Below are 23652 nucleotides of genomic sequence, written 5' to 3' on the forward strand. Positions count from 1 at the left end.
CTTAAAGTTAAAAATAAGTCTCTGTGATGTATAAATTTGGTAAAAATGTTACATAGATTTCATTGCGTAAAATGAAATATCTTATGAGTAGGTATCATCGAGATAACTTACATTCGGCAAGGATCATAATGATAACAATAACAATTTTGTCAAATCTTTTAGTATATTGAGGACCAACAACTAACAAAGAAACTAAATGCATGAAACTTAATTTTAAATATAAATGTAAGATGATAATTTTTGAGAGTAGCATAGAAAACTAGGACTAAGTTAGAATCTAAAATCTTGGTTTTATTCGAAGAGATAAAAGCAGGAAAAGATAAGATGTAAAAATATAACAAAAAGTTCCAAGAAATAAAATAAAATTTTCTGAACCTTACATAAATATTCATATTTTTTTGTTTATAGCCTATATTTGCAGATTGGCAGATTTGGTCTTTAGCATTTTTGACAATAACAATCAAAGAGTATATAAAATAACATGATAACAATTGACATTGACAGTTCACTTTTGTCTCTGTCCATTTTTTGTGTCTTATCTTCAAATACGAAAGCAAAGTTTCTTTAATATAAAAATACGTATTACTTGCTACATTACATTTGTCTGTGACGGTTTTCAGCAATTGTTTACTTCTACAGCCGCTATTTAATGAAGTGCCATTTACTTTAAGAATCGGTGTTAAAATTACAAAGGTATATATATATATTTTACATGTACTTGCACAAACTTATAATTTTTTTAACTTTTTGTAACTACACTACTAAATGATCATTTCTGTACTTTAATGTAAACTTTTCTTTTTATTATATAGCATAGGTCCAGAAATTTCTAGGGTGAATGCAAAAGTTATGACAACTTAATTAAATATAGTATAGTAAACATCTCAAACGTGACCTTTGCTTGTGTTTCTTTTTTGCTTTCGGTGAAGCTTGGAAGCTGCATATACATGACATTTTACTGACCTCAGTTAAAGTTATTAACCAGTTTTTCAAGAAATAAAACTAAATGTCTTGCTAATGTTCTATTAAAATTATTAAACTATAACAGCAAATAACAACTTTTTGTAAAAAAAAAAGTGATTATTCATTATATCATCATGTATTTTATGAATGTAAAAAGAATACGGTTGGACCTGGATAAATGAGAAATCTTTATAAGAGAGATTCATTGTCTGGTTCCAACAGAAAACCTACCAAACCTCTATAAGTAAGAAGAATATCACTGTATTCTTATTTCTTCAGGCATAAATCCTGTGAAGTTAAACTGAAGCCTTTGTGCAGATTTCTTTACATTAAAATACAGCACAAGAAAAATAATGAAAACTCTAAAGAACCAGATCTTCCATCTTGAAAACATTAACATGTCTAAAAATATCTTATTTTTGTACTTACAAATAAATTATTCTTTTCAACATTTATCATGCAATCTAACAATTATCTTGTTCAATCACATTCCCATTGTTACCTATTATTGTTATGTAAAAACTAATTCCTCAAAGAAAATAACATTTTTTATTTGAGCTAAACTTTTGTTATTCACTTATTAATGTTCTTAGAAGATGCTCGTCAGAAATTTATCACGGAGGCTGTGGAGTACAGTGCGATATGAAAAAAGGTTTCTTGCTTCGGATCCAGCAAAACCACAGCCTGAAACCAATGATGGAGTTGAACAAAATCAGGTAAATGTATAAACTAAAAATCAATGTTTGTTTCTTATGAGTTCCTAAGTTTTTATTTTTATATTTTAGGGCATGCTAAGACTTAATAAATTTTCAATGGTAAAAAAAAATTGTTTTAATTTTTTCTGTTTAGGCTGAAGCACTAGATAAAGATATATGTCTGTTAGTGGATGAGAAGGACAACTTTATCGGTACAGCAACAAAACGTGATTGTCACAAAGTGGCTGCTGACGGTAGTGTGTTATTACATCGTGCCTTCAGTGTCTTCCTATTCAATAAACGTGGAGACATGCTGTTACAAAGAAGAGCCAGTCAAAAGGTATTGTTACGTACTATATTTATATACAACTTTAGAAATTAATTAGGCATAGTGTTGCTAAATGTCTTATTTTTAGGTCACATATCCAGACTATTACACAAATGCGTGTTGCAGTCACCCGTTGTACATAGATGATAAGCCTGAGGAAATCATAACAGCAGCAAGGCGTAGGCTAAACTTTGAATTGGGAATTCCTCTAGATCAGGTATGAATTAAAAAGTACTATTGTTGATTTCAAAATTAACTTTCCTTCATGTATTTTGTTTATTAAAACAGATGGATCCAGAACTGTTTACATTCCTAACTCGGGTTCACTACCATGATCCGGGCGATGGCGTTTTTGGCGAGCATGAGATAGACCACATCCTCTTCTTCCAAAGTGACGTCAAGGTCAAACCCAACTCCAATGAAATATCCGAATATTGCTACGTGCCCAAGAATGAATTCAATGCGTGAGTTTGATTATCTCAATTTTAAGTTACAATTGACGGAGGAAAGTGCCGGAGGTCTAATTTTAGTTCTCTTTCGTAAATTGATTTGACAGAGGAAGGGAAAATTGTCTCTTTAGAGGAGGGGACGCACATAGAGAGTATATTTTCCCTTTCTATGTATCTCCTCCCTCGGGAAAGGTTATAGGGTAGGTATATCTATATAAGCAGTCGGTTCAGGTGAATTCAGGTGGCCGCCTATTGGGTTGCCACTACCTTTGGACATACGGCAGATTTATATTTTTTTGTATATGTTGAAGTTCGGTGGCGAACAATTTTCTCGTTACTTTTAGCCTTGTCATTTTATGGATTACCTTAAATTAGTACCTTTGTTAGTGTATTCATGACTTCCATGTTACAGATTAAATATCTTGTAATTTGTCTTACAAAACTATTTAATGGAGAACATATTTCATTGTGTCACGACCTCTAAGCAAGCGATAAAGAATTTGCATATTTGAATACACGCACAAAAATAGAACAAAAAATCATTGCATTTATTTCAACACTATAGTGTGATTGCATAGATAAAATCTCGTAACTACATAATCCACAAAAAACATATGGATTGCGTAAACACCTACGAGCGCCTTGTTACATAACCTAGATCTTACGTCTTAACCTAAAAAAACCTATGTTAGTCGTCATAGTCGTAGCATCAAATACATTGTAGTCCAAGTGAAAAGATTACTTGTAGCAATTTATTCTACAACTAGATATTTTATAATATTTGTAAAATTAGCAAGAAGTATTTGATGGCATCAATGTCTTGCAGATTTATTCCGACATTGGAAGGCCCATTGACTCCTTGGTTCAACATGATCCGCCGCCATCGCTTGAAGCTCTGGTGGGATAATCTGCATCGCCTCAAGGAACTCGCAGAACCTGACAAGATAAACAAGTTCCTAAACGAAAAGTAATTGTCAAAATTGCGGCAACATTTAGTTTAGAAAAATAAAATATTAATGTATCATTTGTAATGTTAAGGAGCTGGCATTTCTTAGGTTTTCCGGATAATTTATTTATGATTTCATTTATTCAATAAAATATTCACATTTTATTTCTATCTACCCTCATGTTTGTTACGTCTAATTTTTCAAGAGATATAAATTAAAGAAAACGGTGCTTGAAATTGTGTTTATTTTTTTTCAATTTATAATTTACATTCGACGTAAAATTAAACACATAAAAAACAGCCAGTCAAATGTCTCGCAAGGAAAATATTTTTTTAAATGTTTTCCTGTACTATAAAAATTCGTTGATTTAAATTCATTCGAAAATTGGTTTCAATAACTCATCAGAACTGTCGGTGGAGCTCAAGTATCTCCGTAACGCCGGCTGTGAGCTGCCAGTCACCCATTGCAGTGTTCGTGTCTGTTTCGGCTTCTTCTTTCTAAACGCCTTCCTTCTAGAATATACGGTCTGCTGAATCTTTGTATCAGTCGCTGAACGCAGAAGATACGCGTAGCAAGTTATTTGATTTCCACAATGCAAACCGTTTTTATACGCAGTGTGCAAATAACGTACCGCAATCACTTGTAGAATCTAGAAAAGTATTAGGTATCCTAGAAACTATAGAAATTGATCGATTATTATAAAAATGCTAGTTAAAAGATTTCATCGTTAATCAGTCTTTATTGAACGGTTTATTAACGAAAAAAATTCAATCAGTAGAGAGAGGAGTTTTACAAAACAATTTTTTATTTACGTTTATGTAATTACTAAAACGAACCATTGTTATAATGATCAAGGACATCACCGCGTTAAACCTCCACGACACAGACATCATCTCGTATATTAATTTCTCTTCGCAACCTTCCGACCATATGGTTAGTTGTTTCTGTAAGTTATTTACAAATCTAAAACATTGATTATATTGACGCAATCTTAAGTATATTCAACCGAGATAAGGTTTTTTTTTAACATAACGTATCTAAAATGTAACTTATGTAACATCTAATGTTCATGCGGACAAGAAAACTGTAGGTAAGTTATTTTGACGCGAAAAGTTCATAAACAAATTCTGATCAATAAGGATTCGACTTCCTAATAAGATATTATTTTAAAGTAACAGACCGACGCGTGGCTCCTGAAGGAGTCCTCAAGGTTACTCTTAAACTAAGTTTAAGCTAAGCGCCGTCTACGCCCAGTAAATCTGCATTAAATTCTTCTTCAAGGCAAACGGTGACTACTCAATCACAAAATATAGGATTAGGTTTTATTCATAGGATACTAAATAGAAGCATACGCGTGTTATAATCATCTTAGAGTTCAAGTTCATTACGTCACAAATATGATCCTAATTATTAAAATCCCTTTCTAATTACCTACAACTTGTACATATTTTTATTGCTTTGAATATATTTGTGAAAACAACAAGCGTCAACGAACCGCAGGGTCGTATTTATAAATAACTCCTCGATGTGAGACGCCGTGGTGTATGCAGGGAGACATTACGTCCTTGGAGCAGCAACTGTAGGGGACGTTGTCAGCAACGAATCTATTACTTGCCCTGTAAAGTATCCATAATTTTTACAAGTAATTGGCCATATATTGCCAACTAAATATGTCATACGCAGCAGATGCTGTACAAATGGGTCGACATGAAAATACGAGTACCACGACCTTCTTAAGTACAGACGTTTAGTAGATGATCTTTGTACTGTGCTAGTCTAATGGATTAGATACAGGCCAAATATAAGTATAATTTCCCCACCCTGTCCCTTTCTATAATGTAGCAAGAACATCGAGTAAAAAGAATGAAAGAAGTGTAATTAAAACTGGTTCGATAAGTTTCTAATCGCAATAATCAATAGTAATTGATATTTAAGCGAAAAATAACTTAGTTATTATTTTGTTATTAATAGTTTCACTAATTAATAACAGTAGGTGAAAAATGAAGACTACGATATGAGTTGTAATAGAGACGGGAGTTAAATTCAGATGAGTCAGAAAGTTGAGACAAAGCGCCGGTCGTGTACAAATCAGCTTTGAACAGGTTGAAAAGTTCAGGTCAAGTAAACTTGAACCGTTGAACTGGCTTAACAACTAAATAAGCAGCTCATCACGACGCATATATGTACATACTATAACTATGTAAGCGAGTTGCCTAGTGACACGCAAATCGTAACTGGAAACTCATATTAAACATCTCTTCATAATCAATAATCTTAACTCAATACAAGTACAAATTTTCCCTTACACAGCATTAGTAGCTACACTTTCTTCGGTGGTAAACCAAGGAATATAGAACCACTCCTGGTAGTCCACGCGACCACAGCAACGAAATCTTGTCTGAAGCCTATCTATTGCTACTTTCGAAGGCAAGTGACTTGCGTATCTTAACATAGCTTTAGTAATTCCACCTTTGATCTTAGCTACACAAAAAGAAAACATAAGATATTAAAAAAACTTTTATAACTTCTATTTTATACATTGTGCCACCATAACAAAAATGTTACCATTTGTATGTATATGATAGCGCTAATCATTCTTACCTCGTAATATAGTCGACTGTAAACCAGAATAAAACATTATGGCCAGAAAAATAAGAATCATAACAATCAAGGCCCAAATATAGTAAAATAAGCCATTGGTGACATTGTATTCCCTTTTCGGCAGTCCGGCTTTAAAAAGTTGATACAAGCCATATAGCTGAAACCAAGGCGCGAAAGCACTCAAAATCAGAGTCGCTTTCAAGACAAGGAAGTATAGCTAGCTACTGAATAAATATTATTATGGTGATGATGGAAATATATTTTAGAATTATCATTACCTCAATAACGACTGCTATAATAGATCCGCAGGCTATAATAACAGGAATCGCATTACCATCGGGCCAGCATATAAGATCCAAAAGGGTTCCTTCTTCACTTCGTATTCCTTCAGAAGTATTTACTAACCATATTAAATAAAAAATTACAATTGGCATGCAAGCCATCAGAAGCATTCTTACATTGTTAAAAGTCGCCCACGTTACATACATCGTTAAGTTTAAATATTAAGTACTATATGAGCCGTTTAATTTCTTAAATAATAATTTTATGATGACTTTTGACAAATACTTTGCTTTCGACAGGTTTCGGTAAAATTATTCCTTTTAATTTTGAAATAAAATGTACCAAAGCCAGGCAACACTGTAATGATTTGACAGTTATTGGTTTTTGACACTTTGATCTTTGACACTGTTATCAATTCCATTGTTTTTGCTTTTATCATTGTTGAGTCAATCGTATTGGCTATTTTGATAAATTTAACGCTAATAAGATGATGTATTTAGTAGACCTGAAGCTTTTATCAAAGTGTTATCAAATATCAGTGTACTAAATAATTATCTGTATTAAAAAAAAAAACACTGCATAAATTTAATTGGACCTAGAAGTCGGTGTAAAAAAAACTTTGTGTGAACTATTGTTAATATGAACGAAGAGACTTCCTTTAAGTTATGGGTGATAAAATTTTGCATCAAAATTATTTATCCAAAATTAAATCCATACATTTTCCTCGTTTACCTAGCAATTAAATCAAATTATTACTTTCGCTATTGTGCCTTTACACACAAAAGTATGAATAAATTTACAATTAGGACAATACCACATTATATACTAAAATTTATTTTTAAAGAACACCCAAATGAAGACATTTTAAATGTTAGTCTACATAAGTGTATATTTATTTCTCAAGCAAATTTTATTCAATTATGTGTTGAAAACATATTTTATAGAGACAATGGACTGTTATGGGTCACATTAAAACTAACTCCAGAAGAGAAAGAGCAGTATGAAGCAAAGAGTATAAGGGAAAACTCAACCATGCTTTTAAAATATAATCTAAATTTAAAAACTTCAGAAATTCACAATAAGCTATGGACAGATTGTAAAATAAATAACTGTGCAAATTATAGAGTAGTACCCATCACTTACTCACCATATATACATGGTAATACTGCTTTAGTTAGTGAGAATGAGTTTTTTAACATAATATCATGTTTGGGTATAAGCAATATTGATAATCTTGGAGTTTCTCTACATCCAATGCCTACATTTGAATGTTCTCCAAAAATAGCATCTGCTGCAGAAGTGTGCCTCATTGTGAATGATTTCGATCTATCAAATGACTTTGTTAAAGAGATCCTAAGCAATTATTTTGAAGAACCAAGATTAGTAAGCGAAAATGACTTAATCACTATAGAGTTGAGTCCATTGATAATGGCTAAATATCATTACAAATATCTAGATTTAGTTGAGACATTGGGAATGTTACATTTCAAATGTGTAAAGATTAGCAGCGACATAAACACAACAACAAATACCCAAAGTATGAAGACCATTGAAAATGTTGTAAAAGCTTTTTATATTGTAAAAGGAGTTACACAATTAACTTTGGGAGAAAACATACACTCAATGAAGCCAAAATCTAGATATTTTAAGCTACAGAATACTGATAATCATTTGAATTTGCTGCATTCATGTCCCACAGGCCTTAGATCAAAGTTTGACCAAATACAAGAGGCAGTATATCCATTTTTGACAGGAGAAATAAGTAATTTAATTTTTTGGAAATTAAAAAATGCATTAGTGAATGTCAAATTATAAGAACTAAACTGATGAAATGTAATATTAATTCACAGATGAATTGTCATCATCTCTATCCAGCCCCATAATTCCTATGTTCCTAGTAACTGGCTCTATTGGTTCTGGTCGACATTTACTGATTAAAACGTTAGCAAAATACAATGGTAAGTATATTTAAAAGCATAATTGTAACACATCGCAGAATTTGACAGATAGATATTCTAAAAAATAATTTTAATAAACTTATGTTTATAAAATAAATGATTTTCAGGAGTGAATTGTTTGCAAGCTGACTGCAATGCTTTACAGAGCTCAACAGCAAAGCAGACTGAGAGTAAAATTAATCAAACTATACAAAAAGCTAAAGCCGCTGCGCCCGCTATTGTACTACTTGATAATTTTGAGGTAACCTAGTATGCTTATTAAATTGCATACATTCCCAACAGACCACCAGTTAGTTATATGTTCATGAAGATAACATGCTATGCATGTAACTCATTGTTTATCAGTAATAGGGCCAATTGTTTAGATTAACTTAATTCTCATGTGAAATATTAGTAAGTAAGTCAGGGCCAATTATATATGGGATTTTTATTAGAATAATTTTTAATCTAATGAAAATCCCAAACATCATTTTAACTAATTAAATATATGTATTGATAATTCAATTTTATACTGTTTTTTGTATACTTGTGTATTACTTTTTTCTAGGTATTTGCAGTTGATCCAGAGAATAATGAGGACCATAGAGTAATAGAATATTTTATGAATTCAATAACTGATTTGTATGAAAACTATACAAAACATTCAATAATATTTGTAGCGATCACAGATAAGATTGATTTGAAACCAAATATAATGAGAATGTTTCTAGATAAATTTCACTTGCCGAGACTAAATGTTGAAAAACGATATGAAATGTTACAATGGTTTGCTGCAGTAATGCAACTTAAAATCAGTGAAAATGACGCACAGACTAAATCAACCCATAGTGTTAATATAGAAGAGTTGTCTGATTCAACTCTAAGCAAACATTCAAAAGAAATTCTACAACGAGTGGCTTCTAAAACTGAAACTTTTGTCTATGGTGATTTAGATACACTAGTACACTTTGCTCTCAGAGAATCATATATAAAACAACATAATCATAGTCAATTGGTGCAGGATCCTGATCTACAGGTTTTGAACGAAGAGGATTTTAATTCAGCATTGGGTAATTGGAATTCTATTGATAGTCAACTTTTGCCTTTTGTTTGGTTGGTGGAAATAGTCATATTTACTTTTTATGTTGGCAAATGATATCAGTTTGCGATTTTATTAATCGCCTGATTTTTACATTTAATTTCTATTTTTAGAACAAATCAGAAGCCTTCAAAGTCAGCATTTGGATGCACCGAAAATACCAAAAGTTTATTGGGACGATATAGGTGGTTTGGAGAAACTTAAAAAAGAACTTCTAAAAACTATAGAGTTCCCAATAAAATTTCCACATTTGTTTAAAAATTCTTCATTAAAACGATCAGGTACAATAAGCCGTTATTATTATAATATTCAATAAAAAAAATTACGTGACTAACTATTGCATCTTCGTTCTTAGGTATATTATTGTATGGTCCGCCTGGATGTGGCAAAACTCTTGTAGCTAAAGCGGTCAGTACCGAACTAAACGTCAGCTTCCTGAGTGTTAAAGGACCTGAGTTACTCAATATGTACATTGGACAATCTGAAGAGAATGTTAGAAAAGGTAAAAATATAATATTAATGTATTAAACCCTTTATCCACTAAACTGGGCGCGTCAGTTCTTTTTTTAGGTTATATTTTGAGTGTTAAATATGAAGTTTAAATAATTTATTTAAGTGTTTGAGTCTGCGCGTGCGTCATCGCCGTGTATAGTATTTTTGGATGAGTTGGATGCGCTAGCTCCGCGGCGAGGCGCAGCAGGCGACTCGGGCGGCGCCAGTGACAGGGTCGTCAGCCAGCTGCTCGCTGAACTGGATGGTGTCACCAATGGAGAAGGTAACACTGAACAGTTTCAACAGTTACTATTTTAAATACCTTATTTCTTGGCTAGTCTTTTAAAAGTGAAATAGGCACGAGAATTTTCCATTATTTATTTAAACAGATGCAGAAACATCGAGCTTCGTATTTATAATGGGTGCTACAAACCGTCCTGATCTATTGGAGCAATCGTTGCTGCGGCCCGGACGTTTGGATAAACTGATATACGTCGGCCCCTATTCCGGCACCCAGGAGAAGACCTCAGTGCTGACTGCCTTGTGTAGGAGGTAAGATATATTGAGTCACTGGAAATATAAAAAAAATTGTATCTGAATGTTTCTTCAGGTCTCTCATATTAATATTCTGTGACAGTTACAAGTTGCGTGGAGAAGTGAAGCTGTGCTCTGTGGCGGAGGCGCTGCCGGACCGCTGCACTGGCGCAGACCTCATGCAAGTGGTGAGCACCGCGCGTAGTGCCGCAGTGCGGGGTCTCGTTCATAAGATTAATACTGGTATGTGCTTAAATCCAACAGCAGAACATTTTCAGTTAGACTTTTTTTAACCCATCGGCCGCATATTTGAATTATTGTATTAATTTTTCAGGATTGGTCAAGGAAACCGATTTAAGCCCTGACTCTATAATTCTTGGGGTTTCCGAACTATGGCAGGGTGTGGAATCATTCCGTCCGTCGGTGACTGAAGAGGAACTGGCATATTATGAATCACTGCAATACCAGATGTAATATGAGTGGACCTATTCCATTCCCGGGTTGTTGGTTAAAAACCAGATGAATAATAAGTCTATTAAAAGACAAAACTGTGCATATTGTTTTATTTAATTAAACTTATCCTGCCCAGAATCTTAATAGGGAGAAAAACTGAAAGCTGCAAGTACGTGTAGATGGCGCCAGCGCTTAGCGCCGAATCGTTTATCTGTCAAAGTTTTATATACTCTGTGACATTCTAGCGATTTAAAAATGTTTCTTTACTGTACCGGAGTTTTAAAAAGAGTTCTAAAGCCAGAATACAGAACCAAAATCATTTTTAGGGTTTCGTATCTCAAAATAAAAATAACGGAACCCTTTTAGGATCACTTTCTAGTCCGTCCATCTGTCTGTCAAGTGTCTTTTTTGTAATAAATAATTTATGCACTATCTTTAACATCAATCATCGGTAGGTATATACAAAAATTCAAGAATATTAACGTAAACATTAACATCAGTTTTGTACTTGGACGTAACCGTAGTTTTATTATGGATTTTCCAGGAAAATAAAACACCGCCATTTATGATATTTTAAAAGATATTTATTCTATTATTTCACTCATTCCAAAGAAATATAATATGGATAATTTTTGAATGAATAATGGATTTTTGAATAGATAAAGGAAACATTTCCAATTTTTTCGTTATATTTTTGCGCTTGGCTAAATACATACATAGACACCATAGACACAAATTTTGAGCTTCTGAGAACAAGTTGTCATGCGTTATCTGTAGTTCCCTCTTTTCTTTCCGTTTTCAACATGGTGAGTACTAGCATCAGTGAATTTAATGCCTTTGTTTATTAAATATACATAAATCTAAGGAAATTATTCTGTCACCATATGTTCAATTACAAAGTTTTTGTTCGACTTAGTTGAAATTTATCAAAATTACTTCGATCACTGTGAAATTCGCGTATGCTTGTGTTTTACAACCTCGTGGCTACAAATCATCATGTCGCATTTTGATTTTATTTTAGCCGCCCAAGAAGGACGCGAAGTCTTCGGCCAAACAACCTCAAAAGACACAAAAGAAGAAGGAAGGTTCCGGTGGCGGTAAAGCCAAAAAGAAGGTTAGTATTATTTTATTCTTGAAAGTTAGGTTAGGTTCTTTAAATTAGCGAACAACTTATTTTTCTCCAACTTAATTGACAACATTTTTGCTTGCACTCTCACTTTACCCCAAATACCGCATGGATTACAATTTTATGGAATTGACAAAATATATTAAATTTTTCCATTTGTTATTTTCTCTCTGAACATATAAACTAATATGCCAAATGATTATAAAATCTACCTTGACATCCATGAAAGTTAAAATTAACTGATATATTGAGGCTGATGGCAAAATAAATATAAGATAAAAGTTGTTTACAAATTATTCATGTTATAACTTAACCTTACATGAAATTTGCAGAAGTGGTCCAAAGGAAAAGTCCGCGACAAGTTGAACAACCAGGTGTTGTTTGACAAGCCCACATATGAAAAGCTGTACAAGGAAGTACCTCAATACAAACTGATCACACCCGCAGTTGTCTCTGAAAGGTTGAAGGTCCGAGGCTCACTCGCCAGGAGGGCTTTGATTGAACTCAGAGAAAAGGGTATGTATAAATTCAGATTTAAGACATAATATATACTTTTTGTACAATTTCCTGCCTTATATCCATATTGTTGGAGAGCCTGTTGCACAATTACGAAAACTGTGATTTAGGGTTCAAAAATGAAAAGTCTCTTTATTTCCCTTAGTGTTATGGACATCTGTGATAATGAACACCCTTATTTTATGTTTAATGTTCATTCATCACAGATATTGCTTACAATCAAAAGCTAAATAAGTTTGCTCAATGCATGTAACAGTTATGATCCATCTAGGAAACTATAATGTCCTGTATATTGTAAGATGTTAGTTTTCATAGGAATGATGACCAAGGAAATTTGTTTCCATGTACTCTTTGATTGCTAGATATATTAGCTAGATTTTTTCTTACATTAATATATTTTAACTATTAGTTATGAATATGCACATTACTAAGTAAATGCATAGTGATTTAATTTTAGTAGGATGCTCTGAGGATATCAGGGAAGGCTTAAACCATAAGTAACCTGAATAAATGAAAATATTTGTTTACACCGTGCCATTACTTTGGCAATGCACTATACAATTAGTTGTACCTATGTAATATTTCTTATGTGATGATCAATTTATCTGGATAAACCGTGACAGTAAAAATACTGATATATTGAGTCTGATAATAATATTGACAGTATTTTAACAGTGCTTCGATAAGATTCAAATCATTCATAGTATTTTTCTTTTCTTTCCAGGTTTAATAAAGCAGGTTGTCCAACACCATGGACAAGTCATCTACACGCGCGTGACGAAGGGTGACGACCCTGTCGCTTAATGGATAAGTTTTAAAAAATAAAAGAAAAAAAACAAAACTATGGTTTCATTTAAGCCTTATTTATTGTACATTGCACAGTTAACAATTTTTAGACTAAAATTTATTTTTGGACAAACTAATCAAAACACTAACGAGCACACTTTTTATCATTGACCTCTATGACTGCAAATCTCGCCGATGGATATAGATGACGTATACGATCCTTAAAATTGTCCGAGTGCTCTTCATTAGCAGTTTCAACTACAGCATTAGCCTGGAGAAAAATCCTCCAATTACCAAGTATAAGAGAGTAAAATTTGAATTTACATACCAATTCTAGAACATCATCTGCCCCATGAAATAAATAGAGTAAATGTAAGAATTTACTCGAATTATTACTTTTAAATAATGATTTTCCAACAATGGATGGTACAATTGAGAAATTAAAGACATTGGGATTACTTTTAAATTGTTATAAATACTTACCCACGTAGTTCCAACGTCGCTCTGAACCCACATTTGTTCAGTTACGAGACTTTTGAGTACGGCGTGCTCATCCGATATAATTTTGGCGAGGTTTTCAAGGCCAGTCCTATTGTCGCCCATAGGCACGGCGAAGCGGAGCAGCCGGCCCCAGGCGCTTAGGCCACGGTGAATAGTTCGCGCTAACCGGCTCGCGTCTATGTTACCTCCAGTTATTACGCATACTGTGCTGTAAATAAGTAATCGATCGTTAGAATAAAAACTTTTCTTAACATGCTCATTTACATCTACGGCGCAATTCAATTAGCAAAGTTTTTAACATAACTGATGAACATTTTAATTTCAATAATGGTTAAGTTTGCATTTCTGAACTGTGTCCTATAGAGAAATGCCATCCCCTCTAAACATTGTTTTATAAATCTTAATGTGTTGGCTTAATTTCTACTTGCCTTATGCCAACCCTTCTTAAAAAGAATAAATCAAAATTAAATATTTTATATGATTGCAATCCCGTTCTCTTCGAAAAATAAAAAAGGAAGGATTATGAGTGTACCGCTTTCCGCGCAGCTCTGGTACAAGGCCTTGCATGATGGCAGCGAGCGCGCATGCACCCGCGCCATCCGCCACCAGCCGCTCGCGCTCCAACACCGTGATCATTGCACGAGCGATGTAAATCTCATCCACTTCTAGCTAATCGTCAATATCAGAAAATAATAATAAATAATCAAAGATTCCTCTATAGTCTTAGTAATAACGTGTTTAGCTCGTTTTACACGACCCCTCCGAGCGGCTCAGTGCCGACCCAAGTTAGGGCTGAATATGACTGCTTAACAACTGCGCCACCGATGCTTTTACTTTAGTTATTAAGAATTCCAATTGAAGAACGTCTGCGTGTTGACGATTTGCTGCAGGATGGATAAAAGTCACGAAGCCGTAATAGTTGAATTTAATAAAAAATAAACGAACACTATACCATTCTATCAAGACGTCCTTTAACAGTGGCGAATGCGTTCCTGCCGACACTAGAGGTGTTTAAACCTTCCGCCAGGTTGGAGACGACCGGCACAGCAATAGGATGGCCCGCCTGACACGCTTTCAACATCTTGGGAACCTTCGCGCATTCCGCACCCTATTTAATGAAAGATTCCTTTTTTTTTTTAAAGAATAAAGTAGTAATTTAATAACTAGTGATAATTAAAAAGGTTTTTCCACTCTCAAAACATTGGTACAAAAACATATTGGCCACATCTCTGTATAAATGTAAGATAACCTTAAATAATGAAAGATTAAAATTACGTAAACAAGACAGGAGCACTTGAGCTTGCTGCAGGCGACGAGGACAGAGGCGAGCAGGCCACCGCTGCCGACGGGAACAATGACTGCGTCCGCCTCCGGCAACTGCGTGATGATCTCCATGCCCACTGTGCCCAGGCCTGCCATCACCGCAGGCTCGTCTGGGCTACGACACGCATCATTTATATCGTTACGCCATTTAAAAAATACCCACCATCTTAAATTTCACTGACTTTAACCGCGACCACTCCGAAGGAATACGAGTTAAATAATAATAAACTATACAATATAACCATGTTAATAAGGCAAAAGCGTTATCCATTTATTTTACACCTAAACCTAACATAATTTGTGGGTAGCATTACGAAAACATAACAGCTGCAATTCTGAATTTCATATTGTATAACAGATAATATATCAATTATATAAATTATCAATACCTAAGCAGTAATTGTCCTGTTTCCATGTGCACTTTCTTTGCATAATTGGTGGCATCCTCGAGAGTTTCGCCGCAAATGACCACGTCCGCGTTCAACTCGGAGCATCGCTGCGCCAGCCCGGGCGGTGTCCGATCAGGAAGTACCACCGTTACCTTAATTATTACAATTAACTGCTTATTATCTGATTTCCAATATTAAAATCACATTATGATTATATTGGTTAAGAATATAAGAAAAGCTGATAAACATGGAGTTGTATACCATTATTAGACTTTTTTAAAATTCGGTGCTGCTTCGATATTTATTTTTGGAAGCTAAATAATACTATACTATATTTACCTGAATCCCTAAAGCTTCACCGTGATATGCGGCGCCGATAGCCAAATTTCCAATAGAAGGGACGATAACTCCAGAATTAGTAACTTCAGCGTGACGCGATACAAACAGATTTCTTATTCCACGTTCTGCACAACTATATAAACGAATTTGATATTAAATAACCATAATTATTTTTAAATGTAGCTTATAGGTTAGCTTACATAATTTACTATGTTACCTGCCAGTGTATTGTAAGTTTTCACATTTCAAATAAATTTCGTAATCCATACACTTGCTCATTTTAGCCTCCTGAAAAATCGTAATTTTAATCGAATATGAAGTTTAAAGCATACAATTAAGGGTTTAAAGCTTCAAATAGACTGCGTAACATGTAATATTTTGTAAACATACACATAGCGGGGTATGTATAATTCCATCTTCGATTCTTTCGGCAGCTTGTTTAATTTCCGCGAAATTTAAAACATGAACATTGTCGGCATCACACTAAAACATTTTTTATATTAGGTTACAATTAAAATTAAATATAGAAATATCCATAATATCTTGTTGTTTAATATCTAATTCCTGAGTTATAAAATAAGAAAAGAATTGAGACATAATGTAAAGATTATTTTACTTAATATGTATTTTATATGATTACCATTGTAATATTTTATGAATAATGTGACCTTAACTGTGAATTTTATTTCTTATTTATACATTTGTGTAATTCTGACAATAAATTTACAAAACACAAGATACTTCCATCAAATTATGCTTGTCAGAGGGACAAATTTGTCAAAGTCATCAAAGAAACAAAGAATAATTAGTGTGAATAATCAAGTTTTTAGAGGGTTTTTATGTCTAACAATGATTTTATTCAAGATGAGTCATCATTAGTAATTGTTCATACAAATTGGGGTAATATAGAAAATAAAAGATGTATTTAAATGTGGCTCTCAAATTCATAGACTTTATTTTTATTTTAATGAAATGTCATTTATCTTAAAAAAATTAATTAATTGCTAAAGCATCATTATGAGCTTCTTGTGCTAATTGTACTTGAAGATTTAGCAACTTGTTCTTTAATACTACTATTCCCATGAGAACAACATTTTCTGGTTTCAGAGCTCCAGACGATTCAACATTATAAAAGTATTTATTAGGTTTTGCTTCCCAATTGAATTCTGCTTCAAACTGATTCTCTTCCAATTCCGTGTGTTCACTCTTGGGCCATTCATCTGGTTTGGGGTACAAAGTGTGCCGCATCATATTGTCAGGATCATACTCAAAGGAAACCCCTGCTGTCGGATTCCATTTAGCATGCTCCTTTCCAAAACCTTTCTTAGCATAAGCTCTTAATTTCAGTTCTTGTCCCTTACGTAATTTAATAATAAGAATCTCATCGATTTCACCATAATCAGTCTGATCTTCGTCTCTATGCCGAGAAGTTACAGGAACAACTCTGGGATCACTAGATTTTAAATCAGCAGTTGTAACATGTCTAGTCTGATCATCTGTACATTTAACATCCAATGTGAACTCCACACTACATTCTGTACAAAAATCGGCACACATACAGTCTCTTGAATAGCGTATTTTGTCAACGACATCATCAGAAATGAGCGGTATGAGACCTATACGATGAGCGAGAAATTCGTCACTAAGAACGGTCGAATTTGCTTCTAACTGAATCCAGTCGATAGCCATCGTTGGAGTCTCCGCTATAAACACGCGTCGCATACTATTTGCCACACTAAGTTCGGTATCTTCAACAACAAACTTTACATTGTCATCCGTTAGCTCTGTTATATGAACGGAGGGTTGATTTGCGTATGGCATTTTCAACAGTTGTTAATTAGCCAAAGAATAATACATTAAGTTGATGAAGTCCAAATTTTCCCCAAAGACTCCAGCAAACACAAAATCTAAATTATTATAAAATTATAGCAGCGTCTCGTCTCGGGTGATTGTAAACTTTGACAATTGACATTTAAATAAAGTGTTACCCTCCTCCAAATCGATATTTTACCACTCATGGAAATACAAGTTTGTTGAATTAAGTAGTATTTAAAGATATCGATTATAACTACTAACTTTTCTTTATAATAAGGATATTAAAAGAAAGTTATAATATTAATATTCTTGAGCCATTGTGTCTTCGAAAATTACTTTCTTCTAGATAGACAGATACTCGTTATTTTTGGAAGTCTCTTTAAAACCAATTCTAAACTGATTTAAAACATGTCAAATATATTTTCTTCTTTTTCTCAGACATATGGCATCCATTGCTGGTCAAAGGCCTCCCTCAAAGACTGCCCCGATGATCGCTCCTGTGCTGTCCACAACTAGAATTCTTCCGCAACCGAATATATTTTAATGACATTAAATTACAATAAATTTGAAATCCAATAAGTGTTGAGCTAGATAACAGATACGGCAGTTACCTAATGCGACAGTTATGTGTTCCTTTTTAATTAACTACGATAAGTACCAACGACTAGTTTACAATAAACAACGCAGCTACTATTCCTAATAAAAATAATAACAATAAATTAACTTTAGTAAGAAAATTATATTTTATAAACGTGCAAATTATTTAGTTCAAGACAATAAATAGACGCATTCTTTTAGTAATTCCAATTGGTTGATATTACAGTATACCGTATATTATATACAACCGTTCACCAGTTTCTCTTTATGTTATTTAATCTTTTACTTTCTTCAAAATTTATTGGCTGTATATGTACGTTTATGAACTTCTAGACATACTTAAAATATTTCTATATATAATATTTTTCGTCCGAGCCTTCATAAAAGCTAAGTAAAAGTAATCAAAACATTCAGTTCGGCCACAGACATTGATGTGATAGGTCAAACAAGATTATACGTAATAAATATATAAACCAAAAATGGAGACATACAGGAACCAGCCCGTAAGGAATACTAATTAGTAGTTATTATCTCGTGGAGTGAAAGCAACTTGTCTTGTTTTGTGTACTTAATGTTTATCTAAATGACCTCCCATACAGAAGTTTTGTTGATATCTTATAATCACCTATTAACCCTGTGTTTTATTAAATAACGTACATACATGTTCGTTTTGCCCTCAGTGTTAAGTAAGACGCTGCGTGTAGCCGTTGTTAGGGTTTATTTCAAATGATGCAGTAACTATAGACATGGTGTTTCAGACGATCGAGTTTGATCCTATGTGCGATAAAGAGAATCCTCATAAGATCTCTTTCGAGGATGTCTCCGCTGCAGCATTTAGGATACAGAGTGGGATTGTAAAAACGCCCTGCGTGGTAATTTTTATTTGGCTTATTTTGAATAGTTATAATTTCGACATAAACTTATCATTTTATTTTGTTTTTTTTTTCAGAAATCTCACATGTCTTCCATCTATGGTATGGAAATATATCTCAAAAATGATTTCTTGCAGCATACGGGAAGGTAAAATATTTATTTAAATAGTAAATGCAACCAAAAAATTGTATATTAAATTAAAACATAAAAATAAATATTTTCTATATAATCGATCTATAAATAACACATACTTATAGAAATTAAATGCGAAATTCAGAACAATTTTTACCTTTAAAAATTACTTAACCACTTCCGGGTGCAGGATGTTTTGAACAGATAAATAATCAATATTTGTTTATAAAATTGATTTTTTTAATAAATATACAGATATGGAATAAAAAACAAATGCGCCATATAACTTCCTGGTGTGATTTCCGAGTGTGACTTTTTTGTCGTCTTTTAGTTTCAAAGAGCGCGGTGCTCGTAACGCATTACTCCTGCTATCAAAGGAGGCAAAGGAACGCGGCGTCATATCCGCATCGCTGGGCAATCATTCGCAGGTGAGATAACAAATAGATTTTAATTGATTATACAGGACGAGTAAATTCTCGATCATTTAATTGTCCATAAGATGTCACCCGCGACTTCGTTAGCGCTCAATTAAAAAAAAATAGTTCAAGTTACACCCGCACACATTAACTACCTTGTAGTAAATGTACCTCCAACATCGGTCCAGCTATTTCGGATATTACCCGGAACAAACAATAATACTTAATTAAATAAAAAAAACTTACAACCGTACCTTAAACTCAAACTTAACATTACGACAATCCTGTCCAATCAATTATCCAATTGGTAAGAATGAGAAGTCTAGAAAATTGTCTTTATAATATCTGCCGTTGGAAATTAATAAATATATGTTTTAGGGTCTAAGTTACCACGCCAATCTTCTGCAAGTCCCCACCACGGTGGTAATGCCAAATGTGGCTCCCATCATGAAAATCGAGAAATGTCGTTCCTACGGCGCCAATGTTATTATCTACGGCAACGACATGAAGGAGGCAAAATACCACGCAATGACACTGGCGAAGGAGAGAGGACTCACGTATATTAATGGGTGAGCTTCAATAATTAAGTTACACGGTAATCATTAACTGCATGTAATATTTGCATAGTAGTTCAATAGCCGCAGTTGTCCAACAAAAGAGCTGGACCAACCCGCATACTTGAATTATAAGTAGGCACTTTGAGGATATTGTACCACGTTACTGCACAATGTGCATTGATACTGGAAACACTAGAGTTGAGGATGGATTGTTACGGACAGAGATCGCATCACATTTACATTTTGGGTTCCACTTCTATGTTTTTGTTCGATACTTGGTACCACTTAGGGTGGGAAACTTATTTAATTTTTTGATCGTACATACACATATTATGCAATTCGAAAGAGTTGTAGAAGAATATCACCAATATGTTAATTTGTTGCCAGCTATGACCACCCGCATATAATGTCGGGTCAGGGCACGGTGGGACTGGAGATCATAGAACAGGTGCCCGAGGTAGGCGCTGTACTGGTGCCAGTTGGCGGCGGTGGGCTAATGGCCGGGGTCGCCACTGCCATAAAACATTTGAAGCCGCACGTTCTTATTTATGTAAGTTTTATAATCAAAAGCAGAATTATGCTCTTGTTCTGGGGTTGGTGAACCTATAGTCCCCGGTTCATGACCATTCAGGAATTCGGCTAAACTGGAATCTATTAGCGACGGAATACAATGTCATAAAACTCAAGGAAAGTATTTTGTCATCTTTTGCTTATGCTATTTCACTTACAAATCCGAAAATAATCGCCTGAAACATTTGTGCACATTTACTTATAAAATTGCTTAGTGAATTTAAATTTTTGCTAATATCGAACACTGGTTAAACTAATAATATTACTGGATATAGAACAAGTTTAATTTAATCTTATTTTAGGGTTAAGAGGATAAACGTTTCACCCCAGACCAACTTTGACGCATCATTTAAAACTAAAAAAAAATCTTATTCTATATTAAAAATATTCTTATCTATTTTATTATGTTTAAAAGCTGCTCAAATCCAGTTTTAACCAGTGAATCGACTTCAGTAATCGTTTCATCATTCTGTCGGCCGATCGAAGAGCAATTCTGAACACGAGTAGAAACGTCGCAGTAGACCATAATGAACATTAGGAAGCAACACATGTGACATTTGACCCTTTATCTTTCATTAAAGATGTCAAACCGATCTATTTAGTCCTATTCATAGTATAATGGTGTAGTTATGCAAACAAATAACAAACTGTTATCTACTTGGCCACAACGAATGAACGGGCTTTAGGGATTACTGTTATGAAGTTGTATAATTTCATTGTTAGATGAACACTAAGACAGTGTCCTGTCTGTTCATTAACAGGTTTCCATTTTGCTGTAAACCAAGTACTACCAACATCTGAAACCACAATCATATTAGCCATGTTAACATTATGTTAATATTAAAAAAAAAGAAATAAGAAACAAAACAATGATGACTACAAACAATTGCCTACTTTAAGGTAGGAAAGGGATGAGGACTAGAATTTGGTTAGAACCGGCTTTAACCGGTATTTTATTTATTTAAGGGTGTAGAAACTGAGAAATGTCCGAGCATGAAGATGGCAATGAGACAAGACGAGCCGGTGAGTGTGGACATTCGCTCGACGCTCGCTGACGGCCTCGCCGTACCGACCGTCGGGTACAATGCGTACCGCACCGCTAAGCCGTTGATAGACAAGTTGGTAAGCAGAGTAGAAATAAATACATGCATTTGCAAATTAAATTGGGATGTTTGCAACATCCAACATGAAAGCACATAGAGTTAAACTGAAATTGAAAAATAAAATCCGAGAATGTCTCTTTTGTAGTTTGCTCTTCGTTAACTAATGTTATTAAAAGAGTTTTCAACAATTTTTACTTTTAATACAAGATAACAGTGAATGAAGACTGGATAGCGCGCGCAATTCTCCGGCTGGTGGAGCAAGAGAAGTACGTGGTGGAGGGCGGCGGCGCAGTCGGCGTGGCCGCCATCATGGCCGGCCTTGTGCCAGAACTTGCTAATAAAAAGTATTTTTTTGTTTTTTTATAATATTTTATACATATAATATGCTAGTAACGGTACCGCTATGTTATCTACTTGCCTGCATACAACACGAAATTTTAAAAATTCATAAATATATTTCAAACTAGGCTGCACGGACTAAATGCGTTTGGGGTACAATTAGTAAAAGGAATAAAGAAAGGAAATTGGAAACGTAATTTATTAAAACGCAACAAAACCAGTTCTTGCGTACTGACATTAATTAAATCTTTGAGTAACCTGTGTTCATGTTCCCTTCATGAATGATGAAACACTAGTATTTAATGTCATGAATGTCCTTGTGGAAATACTGCGTTAGATTTTTGTACTTTTTCGTTGTTGCTTAAATGACTAATGTAAGCTTGATACTTTCTTCTCAACTCTAATCTATACAAGCCCTTGACGTAACAACTGGTAGCAGAATAAATTTAGTACTTTTATGTTATGTTATTTGGGTTAATTTAATATAGTGTTTTTTCAGAGTTGTATGTATTTTATCTGGCGGGAATATTGATACGACGATTCTGGGTCGTTGTTTGGAGCGAGGTCTGGCTGCTGAGAAGAGGTTGGTGAAGTTCAAAGTGACGGTGAGCGACCGGCCCGGCGGTATTGCGGAACTATGCAAGCTTATCGCGTCTATTGGCGTCTCCATAAAAGACATCATGCAAGAACGCGCTTGGGTCTTCGGTGATATATTTAGTGTTCGGGTTAGTATTGAATATACGTTATGCATTCGACATTTTCTTTCTGTTTTGTCTATACATAAATTTTGAAGCAGAAAAACAATTATTTTCACATTTTTATTAATAAATCTGGTTATATTACAGGTAAAAGTTGTATGCGAGACTCGAGGTCCGGATCACTTGGAGGAGCTGCGCACTGTCATCGCTAATACATACCGAGAGTGGAACTTCTCACGGGAATGCGACTTTGATGAATATCCGCGGACAAATAGCAATGATTCTTTAGACAATATTTCACATTAATATGTCCAGTCTACGACTTGCCTTGCGAGTCCACTCGACCTATTACTAATTGAGTGGCTCATTGACTTACACAAGACTCTAGCTCAGACAAAAAGGGATCGTCCATTAATCATGTGAAGCTCGATATAGGTGGAGAGGGATTCCGAAAAAAATCACAAATTATTACGAGGAGGGGTCTGCTGACGTAAATTTAATGTTTTAATTAACAATATTTTGAATATGTATATGTTTATATTGTGTATTATATTTATATATATATACAATATGTTTTTGATTCTACAGGCAAAGGAATGTTTTAGAACTGACCTGATAAAGATACTTTGTAGAACGTATTTACACTTTTTATTGTCAATGTATTCATGATTAATAAATAAACATATACAACAGTAAATAATGTTTTTATCGCTGGTTTATGTAGATGCTCTACAATTCGGTGTAGACTAACCTAGCAGACTTGATTCTACCAATGCTGAAATTGATTTCAGC

General features: G+C 34.0%; 7 protein-coding genes across 7 annotated transcripts; 4 read left to right on the forward strand and 3 right to left on the reverse strand.

Annotated features, from left to right (window-relative positions):
• The first annotated feature begins 568 nt into the window (after positions 1-568).
• On the forward strand, positions 569-3618 carry Idi (Isopentenyl-diphosphate delta isomerase). Its single transcript, NM_001312356.1, is given in 6 exon segments — positions 569-693; positions 1557-1679; positions 1813-1998; positions 2075-2203; positions 2275-2450; positions 3262-3618. Coding segments are annotated over 5 exon segments (756 nt in total). The 5' UTR covers positions 569-693; positions 1557-1559; the 3' UTR covers positions 3407-3618.
• On the reverse strand, positions 3618-6569 carry LOC106120333 (photoreceptor outer segment membrane glycoprotein 2). The gene is made up of 6 exons (XM_013315654.1): positions 6262-6569; positions 5984-6140; positions 5689-5863; positions 4878-4998; positions 4219-4326; positions 3618-4031 (listed from the first exon to the last, which is right to left on the reverse strand). Exons 1-6 carry the CDS (start codon positions 6469-6471, stop codon positions 3756-3758), a joined length of 1047 nt encoding a protein of 348 aa, XP_013171108.1. The 5' UTR covers positions 6472-6569; the 3' UTR covers positions 3618-3755.
• Positions 6570-7132: 563 nt separating this feature from the next.
• LOC106120347 (peroxisome assembly factor 2) lies at positions 7133-10880 on the forward strand. Its single transcript, XM_013315667.1, has 10 exons — positions 7133-8027; positions 8116-8223; positions 8331-8464; positions 8771-9272; positions 9415-9582; positions 9657-9803; positions 9918-10076; positions 10183-10345; positions 10431-10570; positions 10662-10880. The coding sequence occupies exons 1-10, from the start codon at positions 7298-7300 to the stop codon at positions 10799-10801; spliced, it is 2391 nt and encodes a 796-aa protein (XP_013171121.1). The 5' UTR covers positions 7133-7297; the 3' UTR covers positions 10802-10880.
• A 691-nt stretch (positions 10881-11571) lies between these two features.
• RpS25 (ribosomal protein S25) lies at positions 11572-13255 on the forward strand. Its single transcript, NM_001312388.1, is given in 4 exon segments — positions 11572-11586; positions 11802-11894; positions 12239-12422; positions 13147-13255. Coding segments are annotated over 4 exon segments (360 nt in total). The 5' UTR covers positions 11572-11583; the 3' UTR covers positions 13227-13255.
• Positions 13256-13264: 9 nt separating this feature from the next.
• On the reverse strand, positions 13265-16537 carry LOC106120340 (L-threonine ammonia-lyase). Its single transcript, XM_013315661.1, has 10 exons — positions 16401-16537; positions 16151-16243; positions 15978-16048; positions 15761-15893; positions 15422-15573; positions 14985-15147; positions 14662-14817; positions 14242-14378; positions 13692-13917; positions 13265-13479 (listed from the first exon to the last, which is right to left on the reverse strand). The coding sequence occupies exons 1-10, from the start codon at positions 16401-16403 to the stop codon at positions 13354-13356; spliced, it is 1260 nt and encodes a 419-aa protein (XP_013171115.1). The 5' UTR covers positions 16404-16537; the 3' UTR covers positions 13265-13353.
• A 177-nt stretch (positions 16538-16714) lies between these two features.
• On the reverse strand, positions 16715-17738 carry RpII33 (RNA polymerase III subunit RpII33). Its single transcript, XM_013315112.1, has one exon. It carries the CDS (start codon positions 17579-17581, stop codon positions 16754-16756), a length of 828 nt encoding a protein of 275 aa, XP_013170566.1. The 5' UTR covers positions 17582-17738; the 3' UTR covers positions 16715-16753.
• An 835-nt stretch (positions 17739-18573) lies between these two features.
• LOC106120377 (L-threonine ammonia-lyase) lies at positions 18574-23369 on the forward strand. Its single transcript, XM_013315712.1, has 10 exons — positions 18574-18675; positions 18931-19044; positions 19122-19192; positions 19509-19605; positions 19972-20162; positions 20538-20700; positions 21687-21842; positions 22031-22167; positions 22662-22887; positions 23008-23369. Exons 1-10 carry the CDS (start codon positions 18652-18654, stop codon positions 23164-23166), a joined length of 1338 nt encoding a protein of 445 aa, XP_013171166.1. The 5' UTR covers positions 18574-18651; the 3' UTR covers positions 23167-23369.
• The last annotated feature ends 283 nt before the right edge of the window (positions 23370-23652 follow it).

Source organism: Papilio xuthus, unplaced genomic scaffold (genome assembly GCF_000836235.2).
Source record: "Papilio xuthus unplaced genomic scaffold, Pxut_1.1 DF826961.1, whole genome shotgun sequence".
NCBI lineage: Eukaryota > Metazoa > Arthropoda > Insecta > Lepidoptera > Papilionidae > Papilio > Papilio xuthus.

Excerpts from the sequence above, each read along its gene's own strand:
- LOC106120333 (XM_013315654.1), bottom strand. The coding sequence starts at position 6,471 with ATGTATGTAACGTGGGCGACTTTTAACAATGTAAGAATGCTTCTGATG. Across the intron at positions 4,327-4,877 it reads TTTATAAATACGACCCTGCG|AAACAACTAACCATATGGTC; the intron begins GTTCGTTGACGC and ends AATAACTTACAG. Across the intron at positions 4,032-4,218 it reads CCTTGATCATTATAACAATG|ATTCTACAAGTGATTGCGGT; the intron begins GTTCGTTTTAGT and ends ATACTTTTCTAG.
- RpII33 (XM_013315112.1), bottom strand. The coding sequence starts at position 17,581 with ATGCCATACGCAAATCAACCCTCCGTTCATATAACAGAGCTAACGGAT.
- LOC106120340 (XM_013315661.1), bottom strand. Across the intron at positions 15,894-15,977 it reads AACTTACAATACACTGGCAG|TTGTGCAGAACGTGGAATAA; the intron begins GTAACATAGTAA and ends TCGTTTATATAG. Across the intron at positions 14,379-14,661 it reads AAGGACGTCTTGATAGAATG|CTAGAAGTGGATGAGATTTA; the intron begins GTATAGTGTTCG and ends ATTGACGATTAG.
- LOC106120347 (XM_013315667.1), top strand. The coding sequence starts at position 7,298 with ATGCTTTTAAAATATAATCTAAATTTAAAAACTTCAGAAATTCACAAT. Across the intron at positions 8,224-8,330 it reads AACGTTAGCAAAATACAATG|GAGTGAATTGTTTGCAAGCT; the intron begins GTAAGTATATTT and ends AATGATTTTCAG. Across the intron at positions 10,077-10,182 it reads TGGTGTCACCAATGGAGAAG|ATGCAGAAACATCGAGCTTC; the intron begins GTAACACTGAAC and ends TTATTTAAACAG.
- LOC106120377 (XM_013315712.1), top strand. The coding sequence starts at position 18,652 with ATGGAGACATACAGGAACCAGCCC. Across the intron at positions 19,045-19,121 it reads TTGTAAAAACGCCCTGCGTG|AAATCTCACATGTCTTCCAT; the intron begins GTAATTTTTATT and ends TTTTTTTTTCAG. Across the intron at positions 19,193-19,508 it reads TTCTTGCAGCATACGGGAAG|TTTCAAAGAGCGCGGTGCTC; the intron begins GTAAAATATTTA and ends GTCGTCTTTTAG.